This window comes from Urocitellus parryii, chromosome 1 (genome assembly GCF_045843805.1).
Source record: "Urocitellus parryii isolate mUroPar1 chromosome 1, mUroPar1.hap1, whole genome shotgun sequence".
NCBI classification, from domain to species: Eukaryota; Metazoa; Chordata; class Mammalia; order Rodentia; family Sciuridae; genus Urocitellus; species Urocitellus parryii.
The window spans coordinates 138,174,633-138,189,277 of NC_135531.1; the positions used below are offsets into that span (position 1 = coordinate 138,174,633).

The 14,645-nt window shown below is 35.0% G+C and overlaps 1 protein-coding gene across 3 annotated transcripts in view; it reads right to left on the reverse strand.

Moving 5' to 3' along the window:
• Positions 1–2,844: 2,844 nt before the first annotated feature.
• Positions 2,845–14,645, reverse strand: part of Lyrm7 (LYR motif containing 7) — a 28,529-nt gene continuing 16,728 nt past the window's right edge. For all 3 annotated transcript variants that reach the window (XM_026400158.2, XM_026400157.2, XM_026400159.2), the window contains exons 4-5: positions 11,448–11,529; positions 2,845–5,947 (exon numbers count right to left, since the gene is read on the reverse strand). In XM_026400158.2, coding sequence (XP_026255943.1) covers positions 5,877–5,947; positions 11,448–11,529 — 153 coding nt within the window. In that variant the 3' untranslated portion in view covers positions 2,845–5,876. The remainder of the gene's footprint in view (positions 5,948–11,447; positions 11,530–14,645) is intronic.

Below are 14,645 nucleotides of genomic sequence, written 5' to 3' on the forward strand. Positions count from 1 at the left end.
GAAATGAAGGAGCATGTGTTCAATAAAATTTCATTTACAAAAAAAGGTAATAAGTCAGATTTATCCCTTACGCTCCAAAGTTCGTTGATCTTTTCCTCTGTATTTTCCTTGTTTCACCTTACTGGAAACTTCTGTCTCTTCTGTTGTTGCTCCCTAACTCCTTAACCTGTTAACACAAAGTGTCCCAAGATCCATCCCTCTGCTTTCTTCTCCATAAGCAGTTTCTTGGTGATGCTTTCCAATGTTACGATTTTAAATACTTGGTTTATGTTCATGACTCCAAATTTCTATCTCCAGATCACTTATTGAACTCTAAATATTTTATCTAATGTCCTTTTAGCATTTGCACTTGGAAGTCTAATAGCCATCTTAATGCATATCCAAAACTAAACTCTTTTTGTTTAGACACAATATCTTTTTTTATTCTTTTTAGAGAGAGACAGGAAGAGAGAGAGAGAGAGAGAGAGAGAGAGAGAGAATTTTTAATAGTTATTTTTCAGTTTTCAGTGGACACAACATCTTTATTTTACGTGGTGCTGAGGATCGAACCCAGCGCCCCCCACATGCCAGGCGAATGCATTACCGCTTGAGCCACATCCCCAGCCCCAATATCTATTTATTTATGTGATGCCAAAGATCGAACCCAGTGCCTCATGCATATGAGACAAGTGCTCCATCACTGAGCTACAACCCCAGCCCCAAAACTAAACTATTGATCTTTCTTGACAAATCTACTCATCTTCAACATTATATTATTAAGGGCTTGCTGGAGAAACAGAATAGGACATACATCTATATTTACCTATCTACATCTATAGATATGAGGAGATTCCATATAGGAATTGGCTTGTGTAGTTACAAAAGCCAAGAAGTCCTACAATCTGTCATCTGCAAACTGGAGAACAGAAGAAATGGTTGTGTAAGTCTTGAGTTCAAGAGCCTTAGAATAAGGTCTGATGGTATAAGTTCTGGCCTAAGTCTGAAAGCCTGGCAACTGGGAGCAGCAATGTCAGATGACAGATGTCTTAGCTCAAGCAGAGAACAAATCCAATCTTCTGACACCCTTTTGTCTATTCCAGTCTTCCACAGAATTGGATGATGTCAGTCCACATTGGTGAGAACAATATATATATATATATATATATATATATATATATATATATATATATATATACACACACACACACACATATATTTATTTCTCACTAGTAACCAGTAAATACAAATTAATATACCATTTCATATCTACCAGCTTGATAAAAACAAGAAAAGTTATAACAATTACAGTGACATACAGTGAGAATGTAGAGAAATGGGACTTCTCATTGTTGAGTAAACTGGCACAATGACTTTAAAGAACAATTTAAAAATTTCTTGAAAAGTTGAATACGCACATATCCTATGACACAACAGTTCCTTTTCCTAGTATATATCCAGACAAACTTTTGCAATGGGTGTAAGAATTTGTGTGCTTTTTTTTTTCAAATTGGTTTGCAATATGAAAAAACTGGAAACATTATTATCCATTGGATTAGTTTATTCTTATCATGAATAAAATCTAAAAGTGAAAGAGCTGTTCATGCAACAATAAAGACAAGTTTCTGGAACAATATAATAAAAAAGATGCAGAATACATAGAACATAACACCACTCATTTGCATTTTAAAACCACCATAGCATTTTTTTGTTAATACAGAAATTTCCATATATGATATATCCGAGTATATACATTAGTATTTTTTTAGCTCTTTATGAATTGAATATGTACATTTTAAGTTTTGATGTCAACCCTTTCAAAAAGGCCCTCTAATTAACATGCCTTTGAAGATAGTGCCCATTTCCCCCCCACACTTTACTCTTTACAAATATAAAGTATAATTTCTTCTTTAAGTTGTAACAATTTGAAAGTATTTTAATTTACATTCATTAGAGACCATATAAATATTTTTTTTGTTTTGTTTTTGTACCAGGGATTGAACCCAGGGGCGCTCAACCACTGAGCTACATCCCCAGCCCTTTTTATGTTTTGAAACAGAGCTGCTTAGGGCCTCACTAAGTTGCTTAGGCTAGCTTAGAACTTGCAATCCTCCTGCCTCAGCTTCCAGCACTGCTGGGATGACAGGTGTGTGCCACCACACCCAGTAAGACAATATTTTTTGTTTTCTATTTATTTATATAATTTTCCTGTTTTGCACTGAGTTATATTTTGCTAATGGATTACTAGAAGCACCTTTTTTTTCTTAACTACTTTAATCATTATAGAAGAAGCTTATAATTTTCTCTACAGTCTATAGTGGCTTCCATAGAACACACAAGTTTTACATTTTTATGTAGACATATATCAATCTGTTGGGATTTCAAGATTAAATTTCAAAGAATTGTCATTACAATTTTCAGTTGTACCAACTAGAACAACATAGTATCTCTCATTTTTAAGCGTTACAGTTTTTTTTTCAGTCTATTCCTAAGTATAGTTTGTTACTTTAAATAAGATCTTTTTTCCCACTGTATTTCTAGTTACAGCTGATAAATAAAGCTATATTAATTTTGATTTATCCACTTTTGAAATTTCCATTTGTTTACACTTGCATTTAAGTTATTTTCCATAAAACTTATTTGCCTTGTTGATGAGTATAGAAATTCCATCTATTCTTAATTGTGTGCTTTCCAGACACTGTAATGATATTGAAAGATCCTTCTACAGGAAAAATGAGAACCAACTTAAGTGTGACTCAGCCCTTAATTTTAATGTTCTGGATTAGATGTTATACAAACTACCTGCCATATTCTCCCTAAATTTAAATCTTCAGTGAAGGAGTCTTAGCTACCTATGCTTGCCAAATCTGATTCTCCTGCCATCCACCTTTTCTAACTTCAAGATTACAAACTCCTGCTGGGCCTTTGAGCCTAGGTTATCTCCAACTGGAATGCATACGATCCATTATCACTGTTTCAATAATCAAAGTGGAAAATTAGATTTGGGCCACAAAAATCCAGTGGGAACATGAGAAACTTTAAAAACAAAAAAACTAAATAAAAAAGATTTAGTTAAATGTTGGCATTGTATAAGAGAGAAGGTAGGGGGCTGGAGATGTGGCTCAAGCGGTAGCACGCTTGCCTGGCATGTGTGTGGCCCAGGTTCGATCCTCAGCACCACATATAAACAAAGATGTTGTGTCCACCGAAAACTAAAAAAAATAAATATTAAAAAAAAAGAATTCTCTCTCTCTCTCCCCCTCTCTCTCTCTTGGGAGAGAGAGGGGGAGAGACAGAGAGAGAGAGAGAGAAAAGGTAGGTGCCTAGATAATCATTCTCAAAGTTTTTACAAAGGGTTTACAAAATAAACACTACATAAGTATAGTAATTTATACTCTCTAGAATCCTGACTCTTGCCCTTTGTTTTACAACAGACCAAGAACTCATAAACCATTTTGTTATTTAATGAAATTATTAAACAACTCATTAAAATTTATTTGAAATATGCATATGTTATCTAAGGAAAGGGTGCCAAATCTTTCAAAATTCTGTGACAGTCAAGCCTATTGTTGATATGTTGATATACTTCACAGGAACTTTATAATCTTAAGGAATTAAAGTACAATATTCTACCTACCTATTTCTATTATATGCATATTTTTTTGAGAGTTTTTTAATATTTATTTCTTTTAGTTTTCGGCGGACACAACATCTTTGTTTGTATGTGGTGCTGAGGATCGAACCCGGGCCGCACGCATGCCAGGCGAGCGCGCTACCACTTGAGCCACATCCCCAGCCCCTTATATGCATATTTTAAAGAAAATCTCTAAGCAATAAGCTTTTTTTTTTTTTTTTAGAGAGAGAGAACTTTAATATTTATTATTTTTTAATTATCAGCGGACACAACATCTTTGTTTGTACGTGGTGCTGAGGATCGAACCCGGGCCGCACGCATGCCAGGCGAGCGCGCTACCGCTTGAGCCACATCCCCAGCCCTAGCAATAAGCTTTAACAAAATAAAAATACAATTATTAATCTTTACTACTAATGATGACTAGTTTATAAAAAGTTTGATGAGATACTTAAATGAATGTGAGTAAAAAATGAAAACAAATAATTCAATTTCTTAAAAGTCTTGAGCTTCTACATGTTTAATGGTACTGAAAAATTATAGTATATTATACATAATATATATAATTCTATTCACATAGTAAAAATTAAATACAAAGATGAAAAGTTATGAATCTTTTGACGTGTATAATACATTTCACAGATTACTAACTTATCTCCTCAAAAGTATTAGGATGCGCTAAGTGTGGCGGTGCATGCCTGCACCCCAGGAGTTTGGGAGGCTGAGTCAGGAATACTGCAAATTCAAAGCCACCCTTAGCAACTTAGTGAGGGCCTAAGCAACTTTGCAAAACCCTGTCTATAAAAAAGGCTGGGGGCGTGGCTCAGTGGTTAGGCATTTGGGTTCAATCCTTGGCACCAAAAAAAAGATTTAAGATGCATAAAGGGTAATCTCTGGTTTAATACTGAGTGTACTACATCTAAATAATTTTGATAATTTTTTGATTTTCTAAAATTTAATCTGTTTTCCAATTTGACATTTTATATCCTGTATAGATATACCAATGTTTTGCTAACAAATAAACTTGCATTGAGAATCTTGTAAAAAATGTAAAATACTGTATCATCATCAAATGGAGAATGTTCACTATCAAATTGGAGAGAACACACTATTCATTGAGAAAGGGAACGATAAAGATACACAGATAAATGAGAAACAAGAAGAATGTTAATACAATTTTATAGCTTCTAGCATTTTTTTTTTTTTAAACATTTTTACCTTAGTTCTCGGCAGACACAACATCTTTATTGGTATATGGTGCTGAGGATCGAACCCGGGCCGCACGCATGCCAGGCGAGCGCGCTACCGCTGAGCCACATCCCCAGCGCCAGCTTCTAGCATTAGATGGTAGAATGCTAGGGCCTTTTGTGATTCTTCAGTCTCATCCCAAGGATGGGACATGTAGAAGAAGAAAAGTCATTTAAGTTTTATTGATTTAAGCAAAGTGAATATAGCCATATGTTACATTTGCACAGTAAAGTCAACTGTGGTCTAAATACAGCTAATTCTAGTAAGGCCATACCCAGTTTGATTGAGCCCACCATTTCATTAAAACAATTAGGGTTTCTTTATTCTATAGTGACTCTAAGTGATTTTGAGGTTTTACTCATCTGTCTTTAGAAGACTGATTAAAAATGTCTTTATAAGGACACAGAGAACCTGTCTATTGTCTAAAAAAAAAAAAAGCTATAATTATTTATTAGTTTCAGAAATAATTCCAATATTCAGGAAACAAAGAATACTTTCTGTGGAGAGCTGTGACTCTTTTGGCCATTTTAATAATTTGGAGACTAAACATTAATTTAATCTAATAATTTACATCTAATTAAATTTCCATGGGAGGAAAACTTACAACTTTTCAAAACATGAAATTTCCAAATAACTTTGGTAAGAGCAGAACACTTATAAAGGTCTAAAAGAAGTGAATTTGATATACCTCCCTAAGTTTTACTTTATAAAGTTTGATTTTCAATGAAAATAAATTATCTTCTCTAATGTCCTTTAAAAATACTTAACTATAGGGCTGAGGATATAGCTCAGTGGCAGAGCAATTACCTAGCATGAATAGGCCATGGGTATAATCCCCAGCACCACAAAAACCAAAACCAAAACCAAAACTATGTTCTGTAGTTCTTAGCAATGTCCTTTTAATGTAGAATTAAATTATGATGTTACTCTTTAATTCATACATTTTCAATATTTCCAGGACTTTTGCCAGTTACACATTTTATAGTTAAAATATACAAAGTCTTGTTTTATCCTAGAAAATTCACTGCTTCTGAGTTGGTGTATCACAGTATGGTACATTTTCTAGAAGAAGATCTTTCCTAGGGACCAATTCTAAAAGAAAAACAGAGAGAATAATTAAAATTATTAAAATTAGAATTATAATTATATAGTCATTATATTAGAATTAAATGTAAGTATAGTCATTTGCCCCTAAAATGTATAGTAAAATATTTAGTGTTAAGATGATCTTCTGGAATGGTCCTTACCTTAAGTCACTTCTTAGAGCAATGAAAAACAATACGCTTCAGTGACTAAATGCATCTGGCAGTATGAGAAAATTTTAAGGGCACTGATTTTATTTCACATTAGAGTTGAGAAGACTCTTACTTGTATTTTTTGTTTTAGTTTTAGAGGATGGGACCAATTGGCATTTTCTCTTAAAGAGCCTTGCAGAACTCTTAATCAATTAGGTTTTAGGCTGCAAAGAATACCCCTTAACTAAATCCATCTTGCTTTGCAGATGAACTAGTAAATCTGCACTCATTTTCTTTTTCAGTACCTTGTTGAAAGCAGGAAGAACTAACCAGCATGCACTGACATTCTGGCAATTTCTCTTAGCTGTAGCCTCAGGTAGTACTTGGTTTGTGTCCTAAGAAATAGAAAGAGGCCCTGACCTTATGTTTTACCACTATATGGGTCACAAGCTTGAAGCCTATAGTGGTCAGGTCCATGATAATCATACTCCCTTCTACCCTTACTTTTCACTCTCTACTTTCGCATTTTAAGTTGTGTAATCTTCAGTACCTCACTTCTTGAGAAAACTTCTGTTGGTTTTAAACACAAGTGGACTAGGACTGATTAAGCAGGAAAAAAAAAACATTATTAATAGGTTTTTCATCTATTCATGGCATTGTTGTGAGGGCTAAAGAATCTGACAGGTTTGAGACTGTTTTCAGAAAAACAGCAAAACCATACCCTAGAACTGGCCTAATGATTAAAAACTGCCACTCCAATGGAGCACTAGAAGAAACTGCTACCATTTTTAACCTTATGAAAAACACAATGTGCTATACTTCAGATGCTGCCAGAAACAACATTCCTACATCTCCCCTGCCACCAAATCCATGCCACTTTCCCATGAGGACCTGATCCTATAACCACTAATGCTACTCCTGCCAGTAAAAGAGATCTGTGCCAAGCCTCTGCCCTCAAGGTCATTTCTTTTGTTTGTTTGTTGGGGATTGAACCAAGGGCCTCATGCATATGAGGCAAACCTGTCTCTGAACTACACCGATAGCCCCTCAAGTCCATTGCGGAACATGGGTAGGTGTGAGCTATCTATATCAAATGCATATTTGATATAGATATTTGATATAGATATCTATATCAAATGCTATCTATATCAGAAATGCAAAGGAAACTGAGGAACTGAATTTTCTTTATTCTATCTTGAGGATCTAGAACTTCTGCAGATGAAAATTCCTAAGACAAAGGAAGACATTCAAAGACTGGTAAATAACCAGAAAGCCTCTCGAATATCCACTACTCTATCCCTTCACTCAATTCTTCTTATTGTGTGATCTTTGGAATCAAAGGTTACTCTATAATTGAATTTTTCTGTATTCATTAACTGCTAACACTTTAATTAGGCCAAACATACCACAGGTGTATTTACATAGTATATACTATTTTTCTATAATTTTATTTTATTGATTGTAAAATCTCTGACTTTGCTCTCTATGTTAGATGCCAAATACTATTAACCACATGAATCTATTTGACATTGCCAGATCTTTGATAAGGAACTGCACTGAGATCATGGTTTATTTCCTGTACTTTATAGGACCCTGAAAGCCTTATCTACTTTGGTCATATTATATGCATAATTTACAAAGTACTTCTTTTGAAATAAAAAGGCTTTAGCTCAATTATAGACCAAAATCAAAATTAAGGGCAGGAGTTTTTAAAAAAATCTATTATGGGTAGCATTGTTTATAAGAGTATGGCAATCAGAGAGACACGTTGAATATCAATAATTTATAAGATGTTAAAATATTTAACTCTGAAGTTACAGAAATGTTGCTAAATATATCAAGAACATAAATATAAATGATAAGTTGAAATTAGAGGCTGGGATTGTAGCTCAGTGGTGGAGCACTTGTCTCGCATGTGTGAGGCACCAGATTCGATCCTCAGCACCCACATAAAAATAAGTAAATAAATAAAAGTATTGTGTCCATCTACAACTAAAAATATTTTTTAAAAAAAGGCGGGGGTGCTGGGGAGACAGCTCAGTGGTAAAGCACCTGCCCAGCATGCATAAGGCCCTAAGTACAATCCCCATCACCACATAAAAAATAAACAACAATAAAAAATAATATTTAAAAAAGAAGTTAGAGAACTTTAGAAAACTAAGTGTTTTCTTCCAAGAATCTATCCTTTCATATGGGGATCTGCTTATGTGCCTCTCTTACAGCATTGAAGGACTGAAGGAACATTTAAGAGCATTCTCCATAAATTCTAGTGCCCAGCACAAAGAGGATTCAATAAGTGTTTACTGAATCACATTAATTTGCCTTTAAATACAAATTCTAAGATAGTTGTAGGTAATGACAAATGTAAATAAATGAAAAGGCAGAAATTTAAAAACACATCTGAAAAAAGATTGCTTTTTTTTGTGTGTGTGGTACTGGGGATTTATCCCAGGAGTGTTCTACCACTGAGTCACTTCCCCAGCCCATTTTATTTGTTTTTTATTTTGACACAGGGTCTCAAAATAAAAAAAGTTGCTTAAAGCCTTGCTAAGATGCTGAGGCTGGCTTTGAACTTGCAATCCTCCTGCTCAGCCTCCTAAGTCACATTACAGGCATGGTCCACTGTGTCTGGCTTCTAGTGCATTTGAAAAAAATGTATCATACCAATTTTCAAAGCACATTCCCATTTTGTTTGTCTTACATATATGCCACAGAAGAAGTTAAAAAGTATAGATGATCCTATTCAAAAACTATATACCAGGAGCTGGGGATATAGCTCAGTTGGTAGAGTACTTGCACAGGGCCCTGGGTTCAATCCCCAGTACCACAAACAAAAACAAAAACAAAACTATATACCATTGATATATAGTCACATGAAGTTCTGAGTTTTCTTGATACAATTTTTATGCATAAATTTGTAACTATCTATAGAATGTATGATGGATAAAGGTCAATTCTAAAACCATTTGACTAATATCCATGTTACGTCAATAATCAAAGAGAAAGCAACTGTGGAACAATGAGTTAATTTCAGTATTTTTCTAAGTCATAGTTAAAGGCTCTGCTAGACCAATGATGAGAATGGTATGAATCAAATGTTATGATTAATTCAAATTCGTGCAATTAAGATGATATGGGAAAAAAAATCACAAAAACTAGCAAGTACTTGGGGAAAATAAGCAGTTTCCACAATATTTTTAAAAGATTTTTTTTAAATAAGAAAATTTTCCCAAAATGATTAAATTGTCATGTCTATAATAAAGAACTTTGAAATCACACACCATGATAAAGGAAGTTAGTTTTTTTTTTAGAGAATTTTTTTTTTTTTTAGAGAATTTTAACATTTATTTTTTAGTTTTTTTTTTTTTTTTGGCGGACACAACATCTTTGTTTGTATGTGGTGCTGAGGATCGAACCCGGGCCGCACGCATGCCAGGCGAGCGCGCTACTGCTTGAGCCACATCCCCAGCCCTTAGAGAATTTTTAATATTTATTTTTAGCTACCGGCAGGCACAACATCTTTGTTTGATGTGGTGCTGAGGATCGAACCCTGGCCGCATGCATGCCAGGCGAGCGCACTACCATTTGAGCCATATCCCCAGCCCCGGAAGTTAGTATTTAAAAAGGAAAAAAATTACAAATTATATAAGATAAGGAGTTCTTGCTGAGTGAAATTCAATATTTAATTTTCAGTACAGATATTATTTGGAATGGAAAGAAAAGAGAAATTTAGAATTCATGCACAATTGCAAAAATGCAGTTTCATTTTATTATTTTTACTCTCTATTACCTTCATGTTGAGATACATAGATGTATATACATACACATCTAGAGAGATTCATAATCACAATTCTCAATTTTCTAAACAAGAAGCAGAATTTTATTTCTCATTTTTATATGCAGGATAGACACTGGTAAAATATTCAGAGGAATTTGCCTAACATAACTTAATGGAATCAAATCTGTTCCATTTTGAACCTACAGAATAAAGGAGGGAAAAAAAAAAAAAAAAACATGGCAGGCACAGTGGTGCATGCCCAGTGCCTCAGGAGGCTGACATAGGAGGACAGCAAGTTCAAAGCTGGCCTCAGCAACTTAGCAAGCTGCTAAAACAACTCAGTGAGACCCTGTCTCTAAATAAAATACAAAAAAGGGCTGGGGATGTGGCTCAGTGGATAAGCGCCCTGGGTTCAATAACCCCTATATAAAAAAAAAAAAAAACAAAAACAACCCAACAAACTATGGTGTTGAAAGTCAGGATAATGGCTACCCTTGTGGGAAGAAGGTTACTAGAAAAAACATGAGGATATGAAGAGACTTTTGGGATGCTGTAATATACAGCTTGATATGGATGTTAGGTCTTTCACTTGGTGAAAATTCAATGAGTTGTACAATTATATATTGTGTACTTTTCTGTATATTTCCAATAGTCTATTTAAAAGCAATGATTTTGGCTGAGGATGTGGCTCAGTGGTCAAGTGTGCCCCTGAGTTATATCCCCAGTTTCCGCCCCCAAAAGGAGAACTTTAAAAGCAACGATTTTCTTTCTTTTTTTTTTTTTTTAACATTTATCTTTATTTTATCTTTATGTGGTGCTAAGGATTGAACCCAGTGCCTCACGCATGCTCCACGAGCACTCTACCTCTGAGCCACAACCCCAGCCCCCTAAAAACAATGATTTTCAATGTCATTGTTTTTTGTTGCTATTATCCCCCAAAATATTTCAGGGAGTGAAAACAATATATAATGTGAAATGAGATTCTACTGGATCCCATAAAGAGTCTCAAGGTATAATGGAGAATTCTTAATTACATTTCCATTTCCTATAATCCCAATTCTTCTGAATTAAAATAATTACAGAATAAAAGGTAAAAATTAGATTTAGTCTAGGTAAGTGATACATGAGCCTAGAAAAATTAAGAATCCCAAATAAATATGATGAAAATAGTAGTAATGTTTTTGTAACTACAGTTTTACAAATACAATCAGGGTATAAATTTAAAAATTAAAATGAAATCTGGTATAACAAAGTTTCATAATTCGGCATTTTTAGACTACCTTATAAATGCATACAATAAATATTATAGTGCCTGGCAAAATCAAGCTGTTTTACTTATTAACATTAAAAGTGCTATAATTAAGAGGTAATGTGAGGTATGGTGGCACATGCTTGTTGGCCCAGCTACTCAAGAGGTTAAGGCAGGAGGATTACAAGGGCCCAGGAATTTGAGTACAGCCTGAGCAAATAGCAAGACCCCATCTTTTAAAATAAAAGCAAACAAACAAACAAATAAAAGTGTTATAACTATTCAATATTTCAAAACACATTGCAGTCAGAATTTTTTTTTTTAACTTACTCAGGGTATTGTGGTCTGTGTGAATGCCTTGTATAACAGATGTTCTAAGCAACAGTTCAACATCAGAACCTATTTTCATTAGCTGTTAAAAAACAAACAAACAAACAACAAATCTTTTAGGAGTTTTATGTATATGTTTAATTTTTAAAAAATATTCCTATTTACTTATTTTTATGTGGTGCTGAGGATCAAACCCAGTGCCTCACATTTGTGAGGCAAGTGCTCTGCCACTGAACCACAGCCCCAGCCCTGAATGTTTAATTGAAATCTACAGTTTTATTACAATTTCTTCTTAGATAATATTGCTTTTAACTTTTTGCAACTATTCCAAGTACACAAAAAGCTCATATAGTTTTACATGATGTTCCAAAATAGATTTAGAGTATTTTTGGTAATAATGCATATTTTAAAATGTGTTTAAAATGCACAATAGTTGGGCAGAGGTTTGACTTTTTTTTTCTTTATACAGTTGAATGTTCTGAACATTAGAAAGAGTGTTGGCTTAGGAGTCAGAATCCCTGGAATCCAACTCCAGCTCTGTCATTAAGGAATGGCTTTGGGTTAACTACCCACTCTTTTTCACTTTCAGACCTCATCAAATGCAAAATTAATAACTGGACAAAAACAGTGATTCCTAAACTGTGGACCCTTGAGTACCTTTGAAATTCTTTCAGGGATCTGAAAGTATTATGAACACAATCAAAATTGTTTTCATAATACTATATATAGCCTTCTGCATTGTTTGTGAGTAGTAAAGCTTTCTCTGATACCTCTTTTTCTGGGGCTGGGGGATTAAACCTAGGAGACTCTATCACTGAGCTACATCCCCAGCCCCTTTTCTTAAGATTTTTATTTTAATATGGGATCTCACTAAATTGTTCAGGACCTTGACAAGTTGCTGAGGCTGGCCTCAAACTTGCAATCCCCCTGCCTCAGCCTCCAAGTTGCTGGGATTATAGGTATATGCTTCCACGCCCAGAAAAAATACCATTTTATACTAAGAGCTGTGATTATTTAGACTTAGATATTTGTCAGACATCTTAAACATGAATGAAATGAATATGTCACTTCAAGAAAACAATTGATAGTATTTGCTGACAATGATGAAATTCAAGCTTTCCATTAAAAATTGGAATTCTGGAGAACTTGTATCTGCTATATGAGCTTTAAAGCTTTGCAATACTTAAAAGATTTTTCTGATGAGATAGATGTTAATATTAATAGATGTAATTTTAAAATATCATACAATGGCTGAGTGTAGTGGCACACATGTGTAATCCCAAAGATTTGGGAGGCTGTGGCAGGAGGATTGCAAGTTTGAGACTAGCCTCAGCAACTTAGTGAGGCCCTGTCTCAAAATAAAAAAGGGCTGAGGATGTAGCTCAGTGGTTAAGCACCCCTGAGTTCACTCCCTGGTATACCCCACCCCCTGCAAAACACACACACACACACACACACACACTGAACTACATTAACACATTTGGAAAATCTGTCTTTTCATGAAACTGTATTTTCCAAATCACCATTGTATGGTGTTATACAATCATGCATAGGTTAAAAAAAAAAAATCTGTTTAAAAGAAAAGAGATTAAAATTCACCGGTCTAGCTGGGCACAAATTTGAAGCTAACCTGGTCAACTTAGTGAGACCCTGTCTCAAAATTTAAAAATTTTAAAAATAAAAAGGCTGGGATGTAGCTCAGTGATAGAGTGCCCCTGGGTTCAGTCACCAGTATTGGTACATGGCAGCGGGGAGTCATTATTCTACTAAATGAAGCTGTGAGTAAGAAAAACCCTAAGTGAGAAAGAACTTAGCAGGAAGAGGTTAACAGTATAAAGGCTTTGAGACACTGAAGTTCTTTGTAGATTCAAAAACCCTCAAAATAAGGCACTGTGACTGAAAAGAAAGAGGGTACATGATTCAAGTTGAGGTGGGAATCAGATTCAGTCAAGTAGATATATAATCTTGTAGATCATGATAAGCAACAAAACTTTTTTTTTTTTGCAGGGGAATGTGGGGGTGATGCAGAGGATTGAACACAGGGTCATGGGCACACCAGACAAGGGATCTACTACTGAGTTACACCCCAAGCCAGTAGATTTTTTTTTTTTTAAGGGATAAAGATTGTGAATATAAGAGTGACCTGATGTGTGTGTTTTTAATGGATCACTCCCTTGAGAATAGGGAGCGAAGGTGGATGCAGGGAGTCCTGGTAGGAGGCTGATGGAACAATGCAGGGAGAGATGATGGTGGCTTGGATGAGGTGATAATGAGGGATCTATTTTGAAGCGTAAACCAATAAGATCTATTGACAGATTGGATATGTGACAGGACAGCAGTCAAAAAAGAAAATGCCACCATTTTTCGTTTGAGAATCAAAAGGAGGGAGTTTCCACTAGCTAACGTGGAGAAGGTTACGGGAGAGCAAGCTCCACCTCCTGACTCCAGAAAGGGGCCTAGCAGAGTACCGAGGAAGACAGATGAGTCTTTTCTTCCATTGGAGGTGATAAACTGAGTTAAGTCCTAGAGCTAAGGCTGAAAATAGGTAAGATGTGGAAGAAGAGATGTGGGGGATCAGAGATGAGAAAGAGGTGGTCTGTATGAAATCTAGAGCCTCCCCCCGAAAAATCCATTGGTCTACAGATAACAAAGTTCCATATTCCAAGGGACCTTTAAGAAATTGCCACTTGTCAAATATAATATCAAAGAATATTCACAATTATCTGAAAAGGCTATTACATACTTCTACCCTTTTCCAACTATATATCTGTGTGAGACTGGACTTTCTTCAACCTAAAAAACATGTTGTAGAGGGCTGGGGTTGTGGCTCAGTGGTAGAGTGCTTGCCTAGCATGTGTGAGGCACTGGGTTCAATCTTCAGCACCACATACCAATAAATAAATAAATAAAAGTATAATTTTAAAAAAACCATGTTGTAGAGATTCAATAAAGAAGATGTCTAGGGGCTGGGGATGTGGCTCAAGCGGTGGCGCGCTCGCCTGGCATGCGTGCGGCCCGGGTTCGATCCTCAGCACCACGTACAAACAAGGATGTTGTGTCTGCCAAATACTAAAAAATAAATATTAAAAAAAAAAAAACGAAGATGTCTAACTTCTACTGAAGCAGAGATTTACAAAGATACAAAATGATGTCACCCTTCTCATTAAATTTTTTAAAGTTATTTTTCATAAATAGTAA